The sequence below is a fragment of the Anas platyrhynchos genome, chromosome 1, assembly GCF_047663525.1.
Source record: "Anas platyrhynchos isolate ZD024472 breed Pekin duck chromosome 1, IASCAAS_PekinDuck_T2T, whole genome shotgun sequence".
NCBI classification, from domain to species: domain Eukaryota; kingdom Metazoa; phylum Chordata; class Aves; order Anseriformes; family Anatidae; genus Anas; species Anas platyrhynchos.
This window is the reverse complement of record NC_092587.1, coordinates 76,112,744-76,130,236: the sequence shown is the minus strand read 5'-3', so window position 1 is coordinate 76,130,236 and position 17,493 is coordinate 76,112,744. Positions and strand designations below refer to the sequence as shown.

General features: G+C 38.5%; 1 protein-coding gene across 1 annotated transcript; it reads right to left on the bottom strand.

The window, feature by feature from the left end:
* Window positions 1-948: 948 nt before the first annotated feature.
* On the bottom strand, window positions 949-12,207 carry CMAS (cytidine monophosphate N-acetylneuraminic acid synthetase). The gene is made up of 8 exons (XM_027449995.3): window positions 11,970-12,207; window positions 9,749-9,891; window positions 9,390-9,545; window positions 6,713-6,846; window positions 5,343-5,437; window positions 4,393-4,564; window positions 2,089-2,239; window positions 949-1,367 (listed from the first exon to the last, which is right to left on the bottom strand). Exons 1-8 carry the CDS (start codon window positions 12,128-12,130, stop codon window positions 1,135-1,137), a joined length of 1,245 nt encoding a protein of 414 aa, XP_027305796.1. The 5' UTR covers window positions 12,131-12,207; the 3' UTR covers window positions 949-1,134.
* Window positions 12,208-17,493: the final 5,286 nt, after the last annotated feature.

Genomic DNA, 17,493 nt, shown 5'->3' with positions numbered 1-17,493 from the left:
GTATAACTCAAGGCTGAGCCTGACTCACTGGTAAATACTAGGATTGAAAACAGACGCATATTTTTAGTGTCAGTTATACAAATGTTTACAGTTCTTCAAATCAAAACAGGAAAAATTGTATTTTACATAAATACAAATACACATATACACCAATTTTAAATTAACATGCTAAAAATAGTCTGAATACATATTTTATATAAATATTTGTGGAAATGTCAGCTATGATTTTTTCTTCCACGGCCATTCCTTTTCCATACAATAAACATTAAAGAACATTTTCTTTACTTTTTTTTTTCTTTTAACTCATTAGTGATTGTAATACAGACTTCATAGAAAGAAACAGTTTCTGCAAAGGAAAGATTTCAAAGTAAATGGGAGATTTACTTCTAAATTTGGCAAAGCATTTAGGTATGTTAATTTAAGCACTTAAATAAAACCCAATATAAACAGATTCAAAGGTTAAGATGGCATAATTCCAAATGCTGCTTAATTACTTAGCTCAAAATTGAACACATGCTTAAATGCTTTTGTTAGTTAGTGTTAGTATTAGCTGGCTTTACAGTAACTAAGCTTTTCAAAATATAGGAAAATGTTTGGTAGTTATTTTACACCCAACTTCTCCAGCATATACTAAAACTCTTCCTTCCTAAAGATGTGTCTCATGAAAAGCTAGCACACAACCACAATATCATATTGAAGATAGAGGAAATGTAAATAACTGCACAACTGGCAGAACAAATTTTTTTGAAGTCTGAATTACATATCCACAAATCATAAAAAATCATTATTCCCTGAAAATATTTGTATTATGAAATAAAGATACATCATTCCTTTAGGACAAGTGTAATGATTTAGAGTAGGTTTACAAGACACCACTTTTTCTAGTATTTTCAATTGCACTTAACTGGCTTTTAAAATAATCATGAATACAATCACGGATACTAGCACTTAATCAGAATGGGATCTTTAATTTGAGGGAAACATCTTTTTAACTCTACTACCGTGTAAAATTTGAAAGGCAGCCATCCGTTGGGATTCAGGCTTACTGAGGGGGAAATGGAGAAGATGAAAAGTGGGGTAGAACGACTGCAGTGTTATTTTTTAAGTAATTCCTTATTTCCACTTCTGCTGCTCTCATTTTCCCCCTGTATCCTCTCCTGCTGAATTCACATCTTCCATTTGCTTTCTTGCAGAGTTCACTTTTTCTAACAACAGGAATATGTGTTCTGCAAACTCTCGGACAGCTCCACAACCACCACTGCTTTTACAAATGTAACCAGCAGCCTTCTGAGCAACTGCACAAGCATCAGCAGGCACACCACTCATGCCAGCTTTCTTCAGGCATTCCACATCAGACTCTTCATTTCCTGTTGAGAAAAAATGACAGATATAAAAATACCACAAAAGGAGAAAAATGAGCCAAACCATCATTTTTCAAAATACTTATTAGTAGTTTTCAGAATTTCTATTCTTGCCACAATTTTCATCTGAGAAGCTCAACAGCACTTTGCATATGTATTCTTAGAAAATCCCAGTGATATGTAGACACTGATCATACTTTACACATAATATTCAGGCAAAAGAATGGTACTACTAAGGTGAGTGAAATTATTTGAGCAGCTAAGTAAGCATTTGCAGCACTTAAGTTATCACTAAAATGTAATTTTGTACATTAGATAGCTTTCAGTTTTAATTCTGATTTTTGTTTATATTTCAGAATATAACTCTACAATATTAATCTGAAATGAACCAGAAGGAATTCAAAAGCGTGAACCACAACTGTTTACTTGTTCAATATCAAAAGATTTTCTAAATCACACTACAAAAAGAGGTAAAACATTACTTGCAAAAGTAGACAGTGATTCATTATTGCATTTAATATTTAGATTGTACCCCAACAGGACTTCAAATAGGTATTTGCTTTTGGTGGTTTTGTATTGTAATTTGCACTCTAATCCCACTATGTTTAGTGTATTAGCAATGGACAAAGTGATTTTGAAGATGAGCAGTGCTACGAAGTTTGCATGTGTACGCTACATGAAATTTTACTACCAAAGAAAAAAGAAAACAAGAAAAAAAGAAACTGACCTAAGTAAGCAACTTCTTTCCAGCTCAAGCCAATGTATTTTCGCCAGTCTTCCAGGACTTGTAATTTATCTGTTGCATTAACTTCTGCTACACATTCCAGCTGCATGGCTGGCAGGGTTTTTGAACAATCTCTTTCAGAGATGAGTCGAACCTATTAAATAAAGTTAGAATAAATTTTAATTCTATATACAAGGGAAAAAAGCCATTTATGTTGATTTACAAAAAGAGACTAGAAGTTTCAGATGTAGGCTTTCTTAGATATCAGAAGAGTGTTGCATGACTGGTTTCTTCGTTCAGAACTCAGAGTGGAAGTGATTTGTGTCCAAAAAACACATTACAGTCTTGAAATACAAGTTGCTTTGGGAAAGCGAAACAAACTGTAGGCTTCCTTGAGCTTGAGCACAAAACAGAAGTTTACATTTATCTTTTTAAAAGCAACATGTACTAAATAAAAATACTGGAAATCATGGTACAGTGCCACGCTCACCGTCTAATGCAGTAACATCTAACCTAAGCCAAAGCAGGGAATAAAAGAATTTCCAAGGAAAGTTTCAGCAGTTTTTGTAGAAGTAGAATATTTTTAAGTGTTTTTCCTGATTCCTCTGCCTAATAATGTTACCACATTAGTTACAGTAGGACTTCAGAGTGTCAAGAGACCACTAAACAGACAGAAGTGGCATGGCACATTAATCTCTGGAAGTTCATTCCAAATTTTAAATTTAGAAATGATGTACAATGTAGGCTAAAACCAGATTACTGCATCAGGATTTTTAAGGATTTCAGACACAACTACTCCAAGCTTTTTGCCCAAGCTGTGGACAAGCTTATCTTTCTTGTTGTTTATTGCTGTTAAATGCTAACAAGGATTTGGCATTAAGCACAGAATGAACAGGAGCAGTGCACAAAGCAAGAGTACACCAGAACCATGCACTAGAAATACAGCAAGTGCAGCACAAAGCCCAAGAGGTTTGTAATAATAAATTCCAAGTCACATAAGTATGAGAAAGGGCACCCAGAGGCAACAAAACAAACATTACAAGCCTCCTCCCTTCTGCCTCACATAAAACAAAGCTGAAGTTTTGAAAAAACACATGCTTCATTCCACTACCCCAAGGCAGCACCAGCTGCACCTAAATATATCAGGAACATCTTGCCTAACCTGTTACAACAACAGAAAACCAAAATGAATCTTCAACAAACTACTCAGGGTTTAACTATCTTTGTCTTATCCATGCCCATCTCTCTGAAGGAAGCCGAAATCTGTACTTAGTTCTTACCCCAAGATTTAGTTCTTACTCTAAGAAATTCTTCTAGCTATACCAAAAGCAGCAGCACAAAGAGAAAATAACAGGAAGGCTAATTTTACACAATGCAAGCAAATAGTCTGTTCAGCAGAATTTAGTAATAATAATAATTCAGGAAAGCATTCATATTACAGTATGTGTTATTTTTTTCATTTGACTTACAACTTAGGAGCACATAAGTTATGGTTAAAGCAACTATGTGGACAAAAGCAATTGGGGTTTAATTTCACAGAATCACAGAATCACAGAATTTCTAGGTTGGAAGAGACCTCAAGATCATCGAGTCCAACCTCTAACCTAACACTAACAGTCCCCACTAAACCATATCCCTAAGTTCTACATCTAAACGTCTTTTGAAGACTTCCAGGGATGGTGACTCCACCACCTCCCTGGGCAGCCCGTTCCAGTGCCTCACAACCCTTTCAGTAAAGAAATTCTTCCTAACATCCAACCTAAAACTCCCCTGGCGTAACTTTAGCCCATTCCCCCTCGTCCTGTCACCAGGCACATGGGAGAACAGGCCAACCCCCACCTCGCTACAGCCTCCTTTAATGTACTTATACAGAGCAAATTTTTCCCTCTGCCATAAAAATGGCTCATCTAGGATAAACCAAGTAATTTGCCTGGGTATCCTTCTTAGGTCGCTAAGAGATAACAACCTATTCCTGCTTCGTAAAGCTGTTGGAAAAACATACAATTTATACAGCAGAGACATGTCACAATAAACAAGAAACTGACTGCTAGCTAATGGGTACGTAGACTAAAGAGCACACAATATGACTGGTGCTAGCAAAACACCATACAAATTTCTTTCCACATTTTTCCAGGACAAAAAGAGAAAGATGCCATAGCTGATATGAATGAAATGGATCAGTTTATCAGAATACGTTTATTTTACTCTACAGAATCTGAAAACAGTGTTTGCCCCAACCCTGAACCAGTGTATCATACTGCTTGATCACATCATAAATAAAGTGTCATGCTTTAGAACAACACTTACCTCGATTCCCCTTTTCTTTAGCAGATTGATACCAACAATATCTCTATAATCGTAGGATACCATTTCCTTCTGATCTTCTGTGACATAAATGCGACCATTTGTCAGGCATCCATCAATACTGCAAACCAATAGCTTCACTTCTTTTAATGGTTCCTTGCCAAAATACCCAAAGCTAGACAAAGAAGTTATCTTTTTAGATGGAAGTTTTTGCACACTCAGAAAACAAACATTTCAAATACAATTGTGACCTTCACACAGAAGAATTAGCTTTGAAATTCTATTTTTTTCCCCCTAATGCCTTTTCTCATTGCCTTCACTCTGCAAGTAGATTCTCCTTCAATGAAAAAAATATAAAGCCATCTAAGACAGCTCAGTTATATTACCCACTTAAAAATTAGGCATTCATTTCCCTAGCATAAAAGCTTATGTTCTATTAACACTTATGGCAAGAAAAAATAAAACGGAGTAAAGGATGAAAAAGGTACAATAAACACATCCCATTCACAGCTGCTATTTCTTTGTAGAGATACACAGTATCTGCAAAGGCAGCAGGCAAAATGTAATCAACTCATGCCTTCTACCTGGAGCACTCTTAGTCATGTGAATTAGTAAGCATAATCTAGACTGTGGAAACCTAAGACAACTCAGCTAAAAAGGCCAGAAATGATACTAACACATTGCTATGGTATAGTGAGGCTCACAATCCCTTAAAGCAGGCTGAACTTACATGAACTAGCAAACAAGAAACACATACAAACAGTGCAAAGGTAATTCAAATGATTTCAAGAAAGAAAGGAAAAATGATGGATGGAATTAAATTATTCAATTATATTTGATTTTGATTAATTTCTGAAATCGCAATTAAAAAAACCTACTTTATGAATTCTCATGATCATTCTTTGAAACAACGACCAATATTAAAGAAATGAAGGAACGAGACTTGCTTTTACCTCAGTACTCTTTGCTCTGCAATAGGCCAGTCAATGTCTATATCAATATCCACACTATGCTCAGCACGCATTTCATAGTAGGCCATTTTACCACCCTAGATAAAATAGAACCTATTACAATTTTCTGCTTGGGTTAATAAAGCTACAAAACTCTACAATTTAGTATCATGTAATGAAAGTTGGTTACATGGAAGTCATGCTGACTAGCTTAGAAGCTAGAGAGCCATCAACAACAGTATTTTGTCAGCTACACAGAACCAAGCATTTGAAACTTTATATAAGCCACAGTTAATATCTTCCTTGCACAACTAGAGGAAGTGTGCAACTAGGCTAGTATTCATTAGGTCATACTGATTCAATAGGTCTTTTAATGCAGTAAAGCAGTAATACCTTAGCACTGAATCAATACAAGTATGTTTATTTTTTGCTTTCTGTCTATGCAAAGACTTCATCTCAACTGGAAAAACATCCACCAAAACCCAGTGTAATTTAAAAAAAAACTAAAAGCCCTGATGCCCTGATCCTCAGAGAGTTAGTGTCCAACTTTCAAAAAATGTGTAATTCAGCACAACTGTACAACTTTGCATCAATGCCTGCAAGTCCACACAGCACTATCCAGTGCTGCATGTGTCTATCCAAAGCATAGAAAACTAAAGCTATTACCTCTAGATTAGTAATGTATCTGCAAAAGAGCTAAGAATCTAGTATTCTGACATAACTAGTAAGGTATTCATATCACAAAAGTGGAAATACCTACATTAGGCTTTTTTCCAGTTGTGATGACAAATACTGGAAATTATCTGTAAGACAGCAAACTTATCTTGCATGAGAAAGTTAAGAGACTATTTTTATAGACAAACAAAATTAAAGCTGAAGTAAATATGCTCGCTCTGTATTACTACACAAGGACGCAAACATCAGGAAAGGGAAAAAGACTGTTTAAACTACAGCACAAAATAGGCATAAGGCAAAATGTCTAAACTTGACAAGAATGCAAGTTTATAGATTCTATGAGAAGCCTGTGGCACTGCAGGTTAGTTTTATACCCTCAGTAACGCTAAACTGAATTATAAGGTATGCACTTACATAGCAATAAATCTACTTGAAACTCAGGTTTTTAGGCTTATAAGTATATACGGTTCAATATTATTTGTACAAATTTGTTGTGAAGGAGGCTGTAACTGGTACAGCCCTAACTACAACCAGCCCTCTTAAATTACAAATAATATGCTGTCCTAAAGTCAAAGTGCAGTTAGTAGATACTGATAGCATCAGAAACTGAAACACATCATTGAATTCAAAACACTCCGTGACAAGAGTAGAAGATACATTTTTTCAAACAGCTGTAAAAAAAAAACAGAAGCACTAACCTGCAAGTAGCCCTTCTCAATCAAATGCCTCTTTGCAAAATAAAATGATCCATTTTCATACAGCTCCCCAGGCCAATCTTGCCTCCGGTACCGTTTTGCTGGATTCAGGTTTTGGGGCTCTGTCATTTTATTTTCTGTTAACAGACAGAAATGCCAAAATAAGTTTTCCAGAATCCCTGTTCAAAATCACTTAATAACTTTCTGTAACACAGCTTTCTGTTGAAAAATTAAGGACACAGTTCAGTCACCATCTTCTTTCATTATTATCTCTAATTTTTTAGCTTTATAAAGAATCACTGAATTGCTTGCTCTTTTTTGGAACTGTGGGTAACGAAGTGGAGAACTGTCCTGCATTTCTAGCAGAGCAAAATAACGTTCTACTTTCCAACATAAAAATAATAATAAAAAAAAAATCCTGAGATGTTATCATCTCCTAAAACTGATTTCTGAAAGTAGTAGGGGGATATTCTTCTAGAGTGTTCCTGCTAGTGTGAAGGAAATACCATATCCCTTCCATAATCTACTTTCTAGTACACAATAGGAAGGGGTTTAGAGGCTAAACACACAAAAAAAACATTCAGCTACATACACCTAAAAAACAAAACACCCTAAAAGAACGGAGAGCTGATAGGACCATCTTGAAATCTGAAAGGTGAAAAAAGAGCATAGAAGAAATCTTGCCTGTGGAAATATCTCGGTACTTCCCCAAAATACTTCTTATTTAGAGATATACATAATATTAACCATTCTTATATGGTTTAATCAGTGTCCACACTGATTTTTTTCACAAAATGATTAGTTCAGATACTGTCACATTTTTATTTTCTAAAAATGAATATGTTCAAGCAGTGCCTTTGAACAAGCAAGATCCTGTAAGATCTCATACTGTTAGCAGAAACTGAACCAGCAACCAGAGACTTCTGTTTTTAAGCCACCCCAATTCACATGCACAAAGCAGCTAAAATTCATTGGGTCTCATTATCCCATGAAGAAGTTAGAGGGTATTCTCAAAAACCCAAAACATCCTGAAACTTCCATATATATGAACTTAGTGTTCAATAAATACAACTTCGTGCTTAATGAAGTTAACATTCCTAAGCAGGGGAAGACATCTGTGTCTTTCAGGGTACATGAATATTAAACCTCAATGCTGAAAGAACAACAGAAATACACAGTAAGAGGTACAATCAGTATTTTAAATTAGTCTGAGAAGAGCACAATACTAAACTAGATTCTACTCAGGCAAATTGGTGTTACCTGAAACACTGTGTTCCTGAAAGGCAAGCTGCTTTTACCCTTAAGCTGTGAATGTTTTCAAAATTTTTAGCTTGTTCTCCGCATATGTATGCTTTGCAGTTGAGTAAATCTTTTGCTACATTAAAAGACTTCAGGTATCTTTTTGCACTAAAGAGCAATTTGCTCTTTTAGGTAGGTGTCCAGGCTTTTTTATTGTAACAATTTGAGGATAGATGTTATTTACAGAGGTCGATACAGGTTACCAAATACCTATGGAGAAGTGGTGGCACACCATCATTTCAAAGCCACATGGTACATCCAAATGAGATTTAGATTTTCAGATGTCCATCTAGCATCTCAAGACATGAAGTGGACTTTCACCTAGTCATCTAAAATACAAACCACCGAATCCTACACTTCTATCCATGATTTTGATATTCCTCTTACACATTTATCAATAAATTTTCCTCCTCTTATGAGGAAAAAGGAGTGTGTTCATGTTATCTGTTTATTCTAAACAAAGGCCAAATTTTTATTCCAACATACCTCCGGTATCAACATTCATCTACTTCGCATTTTCTTTTACAGCATGACACTTTGTGAACTCACAAAAAATTACATCTGAAACATTTTAGATATCAACAGAATAACATTAGTATCTGAGTAACATATTTATTTTTAGAAAATAAAAATGTGACAATATCTGAACTAATCATTTTGTGAAAAAAAAAAAAAAAAAGGAAGCAAAAATTTCTACTTTAATCACAGAAACAGAAGCAATGTAGGGAATAGTTCTTAGTACAAGCACAGAAGATACTTATCTAGCTATGATAACATATAAGCTTTTTAAGTAAAGTTCAGTCCTGAGTCACCTTGGAAAGAAGAATATTTTGTCTAGGAAAAACAGTAATTTCTGTATAAGCTACTTGACTTCATTCCTTATGAATCAAAGGCAGTTTGCAATCTCACTTGAGTCAGCTGACAATTTAGCAGGCTGAAAACAACCCTAAGCCTCCAAGCTATGAGGTTGCCATCCGGTCTTGACTAAGATTTAGCTCACGTTATTTGCTACTTATTAGCTATTACACAGTAAGACTAAACAGTTCCCTAGTTAAGACAGGACGTCAGAGTCATGTCCACAAAAACATCAACACCCACCAAGCAGATGTTGACATGTAAAGTTTAGGGAAGTTATTTTTTGAGCCTAGACAGGATAATAGTATTTTCATTTTCAGCATCTTAAGATTGTCTGAGCAATGATCAGTAATATTAAAACAGCACTACTTAAGAGGAATCTTAAGTGATCTTAACCTTCCAAAGAAGACAGCCTATGTCTCTAAAGGCCCTTCCAGATATAAATGTCATAGGTACAAACATTAAACGCTTAAAATTAATCAAAGTTTTACTTATTCAACTGTAACCAGAAACAGATAAATATTACCTCCTTTTTTTACCTCGCTCCATCTAAATTGATGCCGTCTCACAACAGAGAAGACAGAATCAAAGCCCTCTTTCTGGATCAGATCTGCCACTTTTATAAGATCACTGGGATGTAAACAGGGAGATGTTGCTTGAATATTTCCTACAATATCAACCTCTAAAGAAAAATAAAGAAACATTTATGAAACAATGAGTATTTTAATACATACAACCCCAAAATGTGGTATGAGTGGATGCCGCAAAAGGAGAATCTTTCCAGCTTCAACTTACTACAGGATTTACTTATTTTTCTAAATACTAAGTGCATCATCCTTACAGGGCTACAACATAAAAGCTCCGCATGTTTCATTACTGATTTACCCTGATGATGATTAAGAAACTCTCTGATAGCTTCTAGAGAAGTAGAGGAGTCTTGAGATACTTCAGGGCTTCGACGATGAACTTGGGCGCCAAACTGCTTTGCAACCTTCTCGATTTCATCGTGGTCTGTAGAAACCCACACACTGTTGGCAGACAGTGACATAAATGAATGATTACATAGAGAACAACACCCAGTACTGTCCACTTGTCTGCTGTAATCTGCTAACCTGAACAACTCTCTGTACTGTACCTGGCAATGAAAGCAACTAGTTCTTTTATTTGTGTGGTAAAACTACTTGTCAGTCCAACAAAGCACGTTTAACAACAGGGATAAAACACACACACATTCATCAGATTGTACAATCTAAAGCCTGGGTTGCATTTCAATTTAATTCTGTAGGGTGCCTGATCTACCACATCCATAGGTATCTTAAGCAACATAAAATTCAAAGTTGTAACTAGAAGAAAAATCTATTGCCAGCATGCCACAATGTTAGGCATGCTAAAAGATCATTGTATTATGACTGGTTTGAGTGATGTATTCAAAATCACTGCAGAGTTCAGAAACAAGGCTAACAGTAAGTAAAAATGCCACTCAGTTAGACAAATAGCTTATCCTGCAATCATTTTAAAATCTATCAGTTAGGCTCCATACAGTCCCAGGGAAAGAACTGTTCAAGTTACAACTGTGTGTGTTGTGGCACTGAAAACCTTCAATACTAGCAAGGCAAGACTGTTGTGCGTCAGAGATAATAAACATTTACAAAAGGAAGGACAAAGTCTGAGTATCATGTGAAGGTAAACACTACCTTAATACTGCAAGGTGGCTGCTGCCATTATTATGACAAAAAAGCATAGGAGATGCAGAAAAAAAAATGAAAAAAACTTTATTCTCTCAGCAATAACGGCATTCTCAGTGCACTGCACATAGCAAGTGGTGCTTTAGTTAAACTTTTCCATTCAAAAACATCATGAGATTATCAGAATCTGTGTATAACAGTGACAGCAATATCAAATCACACCCACGTAAATGAATGCGGAAGATGTATTTTCTGTAACCTCTTTCAGCGTAGCTAGTTTAAACATACCCTACCCATTTGACTAACAGTGTTTTGCTGTGTAATGTGTACACTGTCAGCACAGCTGCTTCAAAAGGGACTTGAAAACCCATCACACTTTCATCTAACACACCTGTTATGACTCACTCCTATCAGGAAAATTCAAGTAGAAACATGGAGGTCACTCAAACCCTCATATTCATAACAGGTTGTTAAACAATATGGATTCACCTGCATGAAGTTATTATCAATGATCTAGGTCAGAAATGTTTTAACTGTTTCTTTATTAAAAATAAAGCCACAGATGCTTACTGTACTTTTCAGACTATGGTAAGGTTTTATGGGATAATAGTACAGTAGCTATGGGATATGGCAGATTTGTGCATACTTCCAGCTCTGCATCTGGTCAGGCTACATTTGTACACTTTACTATAAAACCTGAACTTCAAGTCCCTGCTCCTAACATAACACAGAAGGGTTGTACCAGGAAGTTGCACCTAAGCGTGCTACGTACCAAGAGTATCCTAACCACGCACTAGTTTTGATTACAGTTACTAGTACGTGTGAGGAAAATTCTCATGTTTCTTCTGGTAGAATGAAAGAAATTCGTAATGCCCACGTTCTTAGCACAACTGATGTGTTTGCTTCTATGTGACTAATGGTTGCTGCCAAAGTTTCACACACTTTGCCACAAAGTGAGCTCCTGCTTCTGAGCACACAATTATTTCCTTCTCTTTGGCAATTCTGGGACTTTCTCTGCCTCCACGACTCTGGGAACTTGGAGAGGCTGACAGAAGCACGCTCCCTCAGCCTTACACAGCGCAGGCAGGGGGATGATTTTACTGCTGTCTTCGCATACATAGCACGAAGGCACAAGGAAAACCGAGCAACATTTTTTGGGCACGCGCAGCACTAGGACACCCTGCAGGACCACAAACGCCACTTGAGATGTCGCAGCTCTGTCACAACGAGGGCAACCAGCCTCGGGCCACCACCCCTGACACCCTTCCTGCTCCCGGCTCCCCAACCCCCGCAGCCCCACGCTGGCTCCCGAGGGCACAGCACCCCGCCGGCACCGACCCTGCCTGGGGGTAACGGCCCCCGCCCACCCTCACACACCCAGGGGGGTTGGGGGGGGGGGGATGCGGAGTGCGCATGCGCACCTGTGGAAGACGCCGGCGTCCAGCGCGGCGCGCAGCACCCAGCCGACGAGCGGCACGCCCGCCAGCAGTTTGATGTTCTTCAGCGGGATCCCCTTGCTGCCGCCGCGCGCCAGCACCAGCGCGGCCAGGTGGGCGCGCGGCCGCGCCTCGCCCGCCTCCATGCCGGGCGCCCTTCCCGCTACTGCGGCTGCATGATGGGAAGTGTAGTCCCGCTCCGCGCCTGCGTGTGCGCAAGAGGGCGGCCGTTGGGCGGGGACGTGAGGGAGGCTGGGAGGTGGCGTGGCGGCTGGGGCAGGGCGGGGCGTGGCGGGGCGGGGCGGGGCTGCCCTGGCAGCCTGGGGCTGAGCACGCCTGCAGGCCGCGTCAGGAGTGCTGCGTGGCCCTCAACTGACTGGATTCAGCAGCTTTCCGTCAGCTGCCAGCATAAATCTTCAAACTTTCACGTCCTTCCCGTGGGGAGAGCGCCGGCAGAGGGCAGAGTAATCACGCCGGAGCCTTTTGACATGAGAACATAAACCAGTCCTCGCTTGTTTTCCACCTGCTAATAACCGCGTTAAGCGTAAAACTACGCCCCAAGTTCTAAGAATTCACCTCTAGAAACCGGATGGATAAGATAAAGTGATGCACTACCAATGCTATACTGCCACAGAGGAAATTGCTTTTTAATACAATCTGGAAAACAGGAAGTAGAGGCTGTTGAGCAGCATTATGAAGTCAGTCCTGGAGACTCGCGTTTTCAGCCCATCACGGGAACGTGTCCCACATTTTGCTGAAGTTGTCCTCAGGTTATCTGAGATGTGTCACAGAGCAGATGGAGCTTGTCTACCGCTGCGAGGGGAAACACTCCCAGTTATATTCAGCTCTAGGAACACATTAAAAAGAATAATCGCTGGGGTTTTGTTCTTTCTGAAGAGGACATCTGTTCAATGAAACACAGCAAAGAGATCATATGCTCTATTAAATCTCTTTCTGAGCTTCTTAGATAGCTGCTACAATAATCAAAATGCCTACACATTAAGTAGGATACCTGCCAGAATAATCAAAATGCCTACAAGTTAAGTAGGAATGGGTTGAAAAGATTTGTCTTTTGGTTCATCACCTTGTGAAAATTGGATGATTTAATGGCAAAGATACTTGAACTTCATAATTCAGTTTGGTACTTTCTCATAATCCAGGGATATCCTAAACAAGGAGCCAATTCTGGTTCACCTTTTATTTACAAAGAAAAGAAATGACATTAGAAGATCTAGCATGCATCATAGCTTTTCTAGATGGGGTGCATCTAGTAAGAATTTTTATTACAGGTCTGTACATAATTAAAACCTGTTTGTATTTTTCCCTTCACACCAAAAGCACGTCTTTTACTCGTGGGGCTGGAATGGTCCTCAAGTTGATATCTTAAATACTGTTGCCTTTCTTCATAGACATGTACCTAACCCAGTCTTTTAGACTATCAGTACTCCAGGCAATCTTGAGAAACATATGATAGCAAAGCCTTTCCTAATCTTTACTGAATCTTCCTTTCTGCAATGTTAGCCCATTAATTCATGTCTTATCTAGAACAGATATTCAGAATAGTTTTATTTCCTATCTCTCTATAACAGGCATATGCATATTTGAAAATAGACACCATCTCAATTCTTAGACTTTTCCTTTTTAGGAGCAAGTTACCTTCATTTAGTTCAAATCTTCAGGCTTCTGATCATCCCCATTATTCTCAAGAATGATGATAATGTAGGACTCAAAATTAAACAGAACATTGCAAGTGAGAGAAGCAAAAGTACCAGTACCTCATGTACCTTGAAGGTTGTATTCTCATTTGTACATCTCTAGTTTTCCTTTTCTTGCACAATATTGACGTAATTCAGCCAGTGATTCACTTTGGCCTAAGATTTGCTCCTGCAAGAGCTGATACATAGCCAGATGCTTCCAAGCTGTGTCTTTGCATCTGGCAATACCTGCCCAAATGCAGTATCTTGCATTTGCTCCTACAGCAACCAGTTCTGTCCCCACCTTAAAATATTTTCATGTAAACCATGTTCCCCTAGTTTATATGAAAGACATGTGCGACATTGTCATGACTTTTAACTAAAGATATCCATCCTCTTGTAGCTGTAAGCCTAGTTTTTAAGATTGACTTTATAATTATTTGACTTGTTCCAATTAAGCTATTACTGACTGTTAGACTAACGGCCCAAATGCATCTATATCAACATTTTTGTTCAAAACAAGAGTACACTTCTGAATTGAATCTCAAAGCACATAAACTATTACTGTGTCACACTACTTGCTAAAGCACGTTTGGATAGTTTCCAGGCTATTCCCCCCACCCCCACCCATTTTTAACATATGTGGCATTTTATGCTTTATGGGCTTGATAACACTGAGATTTCAGCAGACAGCTGATTTAGTATCCAAAGATGAAACTCTGAGCTAGTCTGAGTATATATTACTAACCTAAACATATTTTGACTTGTTTCTTCTGTATTTGTACTGGCAGCTTGCTCCTGAAGGGACTGTGTGGGTTATAACACTCTGAGATAAGAACATTTGCTATTCTAATAATAGAGCAGTGGAGAACAAAACAAAGAATACAATGCTATGCTTTCTGTTTCTTTGGAGCATGTACTCTGTTTTATGTAATCATGAAATGGCCTGCAGGCACAGGTTTCCCAGAATGGAGGAAAGGGTTTCAGCTCTCCCATCACTGCTAGCTAATGCAGCACATATTCCCACATCACATAATGTGGTTGTGGTCTTGTGACTGTACAGCCTGCCCACCCCTACTCCTATCATGTCCAACTATCCTTGAACAATGAGCCCCAAACTGGCTCATTTCAAGGAAATACTGATAAGCTAGCAAAAGTAGGGGGAATAAATCTATTTTAAAAACATGTTCCATGTCATGCTATTCCACTGGGGATAATAAAATCTGCAAATTTCCTTTCTGGCCATAGTTCAGTTGCTATAAACTATCACACTGTAGTTTTGCTTTAGAAAGAAGTCCATTCATTCACATCTGTGCATAAGAGCAGGGAGACAAATGAACAAAATTGAAGGTATTAGGTAGATCTGTGCTGAGCTGTTACTGTGATCACTGTTCAAAGGTTATGATCTACTAACAGGCAGCACGCTGTGGACCTTAGCACAATGCCTATTAATCTCTTGGATGTTTAGAGCAATACTTTGTTACGCAGTATGTGACTATTAAATACAATGTGTTTCAAGCATGGCTGAACAAGAAACCTCATCCTAATGAGTGCCCGGGTATGCATTCAAACTAACATCCTCTGAACGGCCAGTTGTGACATCTACCCTGCCCTCCATCTTCTGAACTGCCAGTCAGTCATGAGTCTGTTCACAGTGATTGCAACACTGTTCTTAGTCTGTAAGATGGGAAAAGTGTCTAACAGTGGTTCTCTGAAGCTCACATTGGAGCTTCGTGAGTCAGAGCCTTTCTGGTATGTTGGTGAAAGCCTGACTCCTTAATAACAATGGTAAGACTGCCATTGACCTAACGGGCCAGGAGTAAATTTGTGTGCATGAAGTGTAGTTCAGTGTCAGTAGGGCCATGCAGGTGGCTCCAATTGCAGGCTCCTATTTTTTCTGGGACATACCTAACTTAATAAGTGCTACAGAAACAGATCAGAAAGACTCAATGAAAGCATGTGTTGGAAATCTCTGACTCAGAATCTCCCTCAGATTTTGGGAGATTCTGCTACATCTGGATCATATGGAAGTTACTCTTTCTTTGCCTTTCTCAGGTACAGGAAAGCTGAGAGGCTCAGATCTTGCCTTCCCTGCACTGAACTGTGGATACCTCCAGTGGAGTCTGTGGAGTCAATCACTAATGCTAGGGTCAAAACAATACAAAGGAAATAAGGAATTGGCCTCAGGATGACGAGCAAATCCCCTGTTCTTGCTATTGGAAGTTTCATGCAAATTTTGGGCTGTCCATACATAAGAGCTAGATAAATAAATATTAACATGGGTTTATAAAAAAAGCCAACTCTCAAGGGTCTAAGAATTCTCTAAGTCACCTCTGAAAAGCAGACTGAAAGGAATACAGTTGCTTGGAGCTTACACTTGACTTGGTGTATTACTTAGACTTTCTGAAGAGAAAATGGAGCAAACTGCTCTGCTGAAACATACTGAAATGCACTGTGTTTAATTAAATTCTGGCTAGATGGATTAGGTTCCCTATGGCCATCTGATGTACACAGAAGAAATCAGAGAGACCTGAAATGTGGATAATTAACAGTAATTTCAAAATGTTTAAGTGAACTCTTCATTGTTATTGCTTTGACTTTTTCATTATTATTGCTATGACTATTAAATTATTTGACAAATGGTGTTGATACTACCTGCCTGCCTATGAATATTAAGTATTGTAATAACAGCAGTAATTTATATTTATTTTTTACTTTAAGAGAATCCAAGCCATTTTGCAAATCAAATCATTTATGTTGCAGATGTTTGTACTTATACTTATTTTTCAGTTTTGTGGCTTAGATTCACCCTGCCTAAATCCGGGCCTCTAACTGAGGCAATAAACTAGCAGTCTGCATACCTTAGATATATACCTTCCTTGTATGGCCAAAAAAAACCAACACCATAATTTCAAATATCCTTCAAAAGGTATCTTTAAAGAATGCTCTAAAACACCTAATCTTTGAATTTCTCTCTACACAGGGTACATCAGAAGGTTGCGTCAGCTGGAAAATGAGTTTTAGTGATGCTCATTATCCCATCATACTTAGCTTTTTCAGATGCCAGGTTAGTGTGTCCTGATTGTATAGGTGTACTGGGTCTGGCTGGGATGGAGTTAACTTTCCCCACAGCAGCCCATACAGTGCTATGCTCTGCATGTGTAGCTAGAACAGCAGTGGTATCACACCAGTGTTGTGTCTGCTGCTGAGCAGTGCTGGCACAGCATCAGGGCTCTTTCTAACCTTCCTAGGGGGTGTGAGAAAAGAAACATCACCAGGGAAGCTGACCTAAACCAACCAAAGGGATATTCCATACCATGTGGTGTCACACTCAGCAATAAAAGGTGGAAGAAGGAAGAAGAGCAGAGGGGTGGGCTCTCGTGAAAACGTCGGTCCTCCTCCTGAGCACTGGCTATGTGCATTGAGGCCCTGCTTCAAGGACATGGTCAAGCATCGCTCATTTGTGGGAAGCAGAGAATAATTTCTTTCCTCTGCACTTCCACATAGCCTTTTTTGTTTTGTTTTGTTTTGCTTTGTTTTTCCCTTTCCTCCTCCCTTTTTCCCTTTCCCTTTTTTTTTCCCCTTTAGTTAAATTGTTCAGTTAATAATAATCTTTCCTTAATAATTATTTTTTTTATCCTTATCCTTTTATCCTCAACCCGTGAGTTGTTCTTTCCTTTACTTCCCCTCCTCATCTAAGGAGGCGGAATGAGTGAGCGGTTGTGGTGTTTAGCTGCCTAGTATGGTAAAACCACAACAACAGGTGAGATTAAGCTCATGGCCAGATGTGCAGGCAGGAAGAAATATTCCTCTAA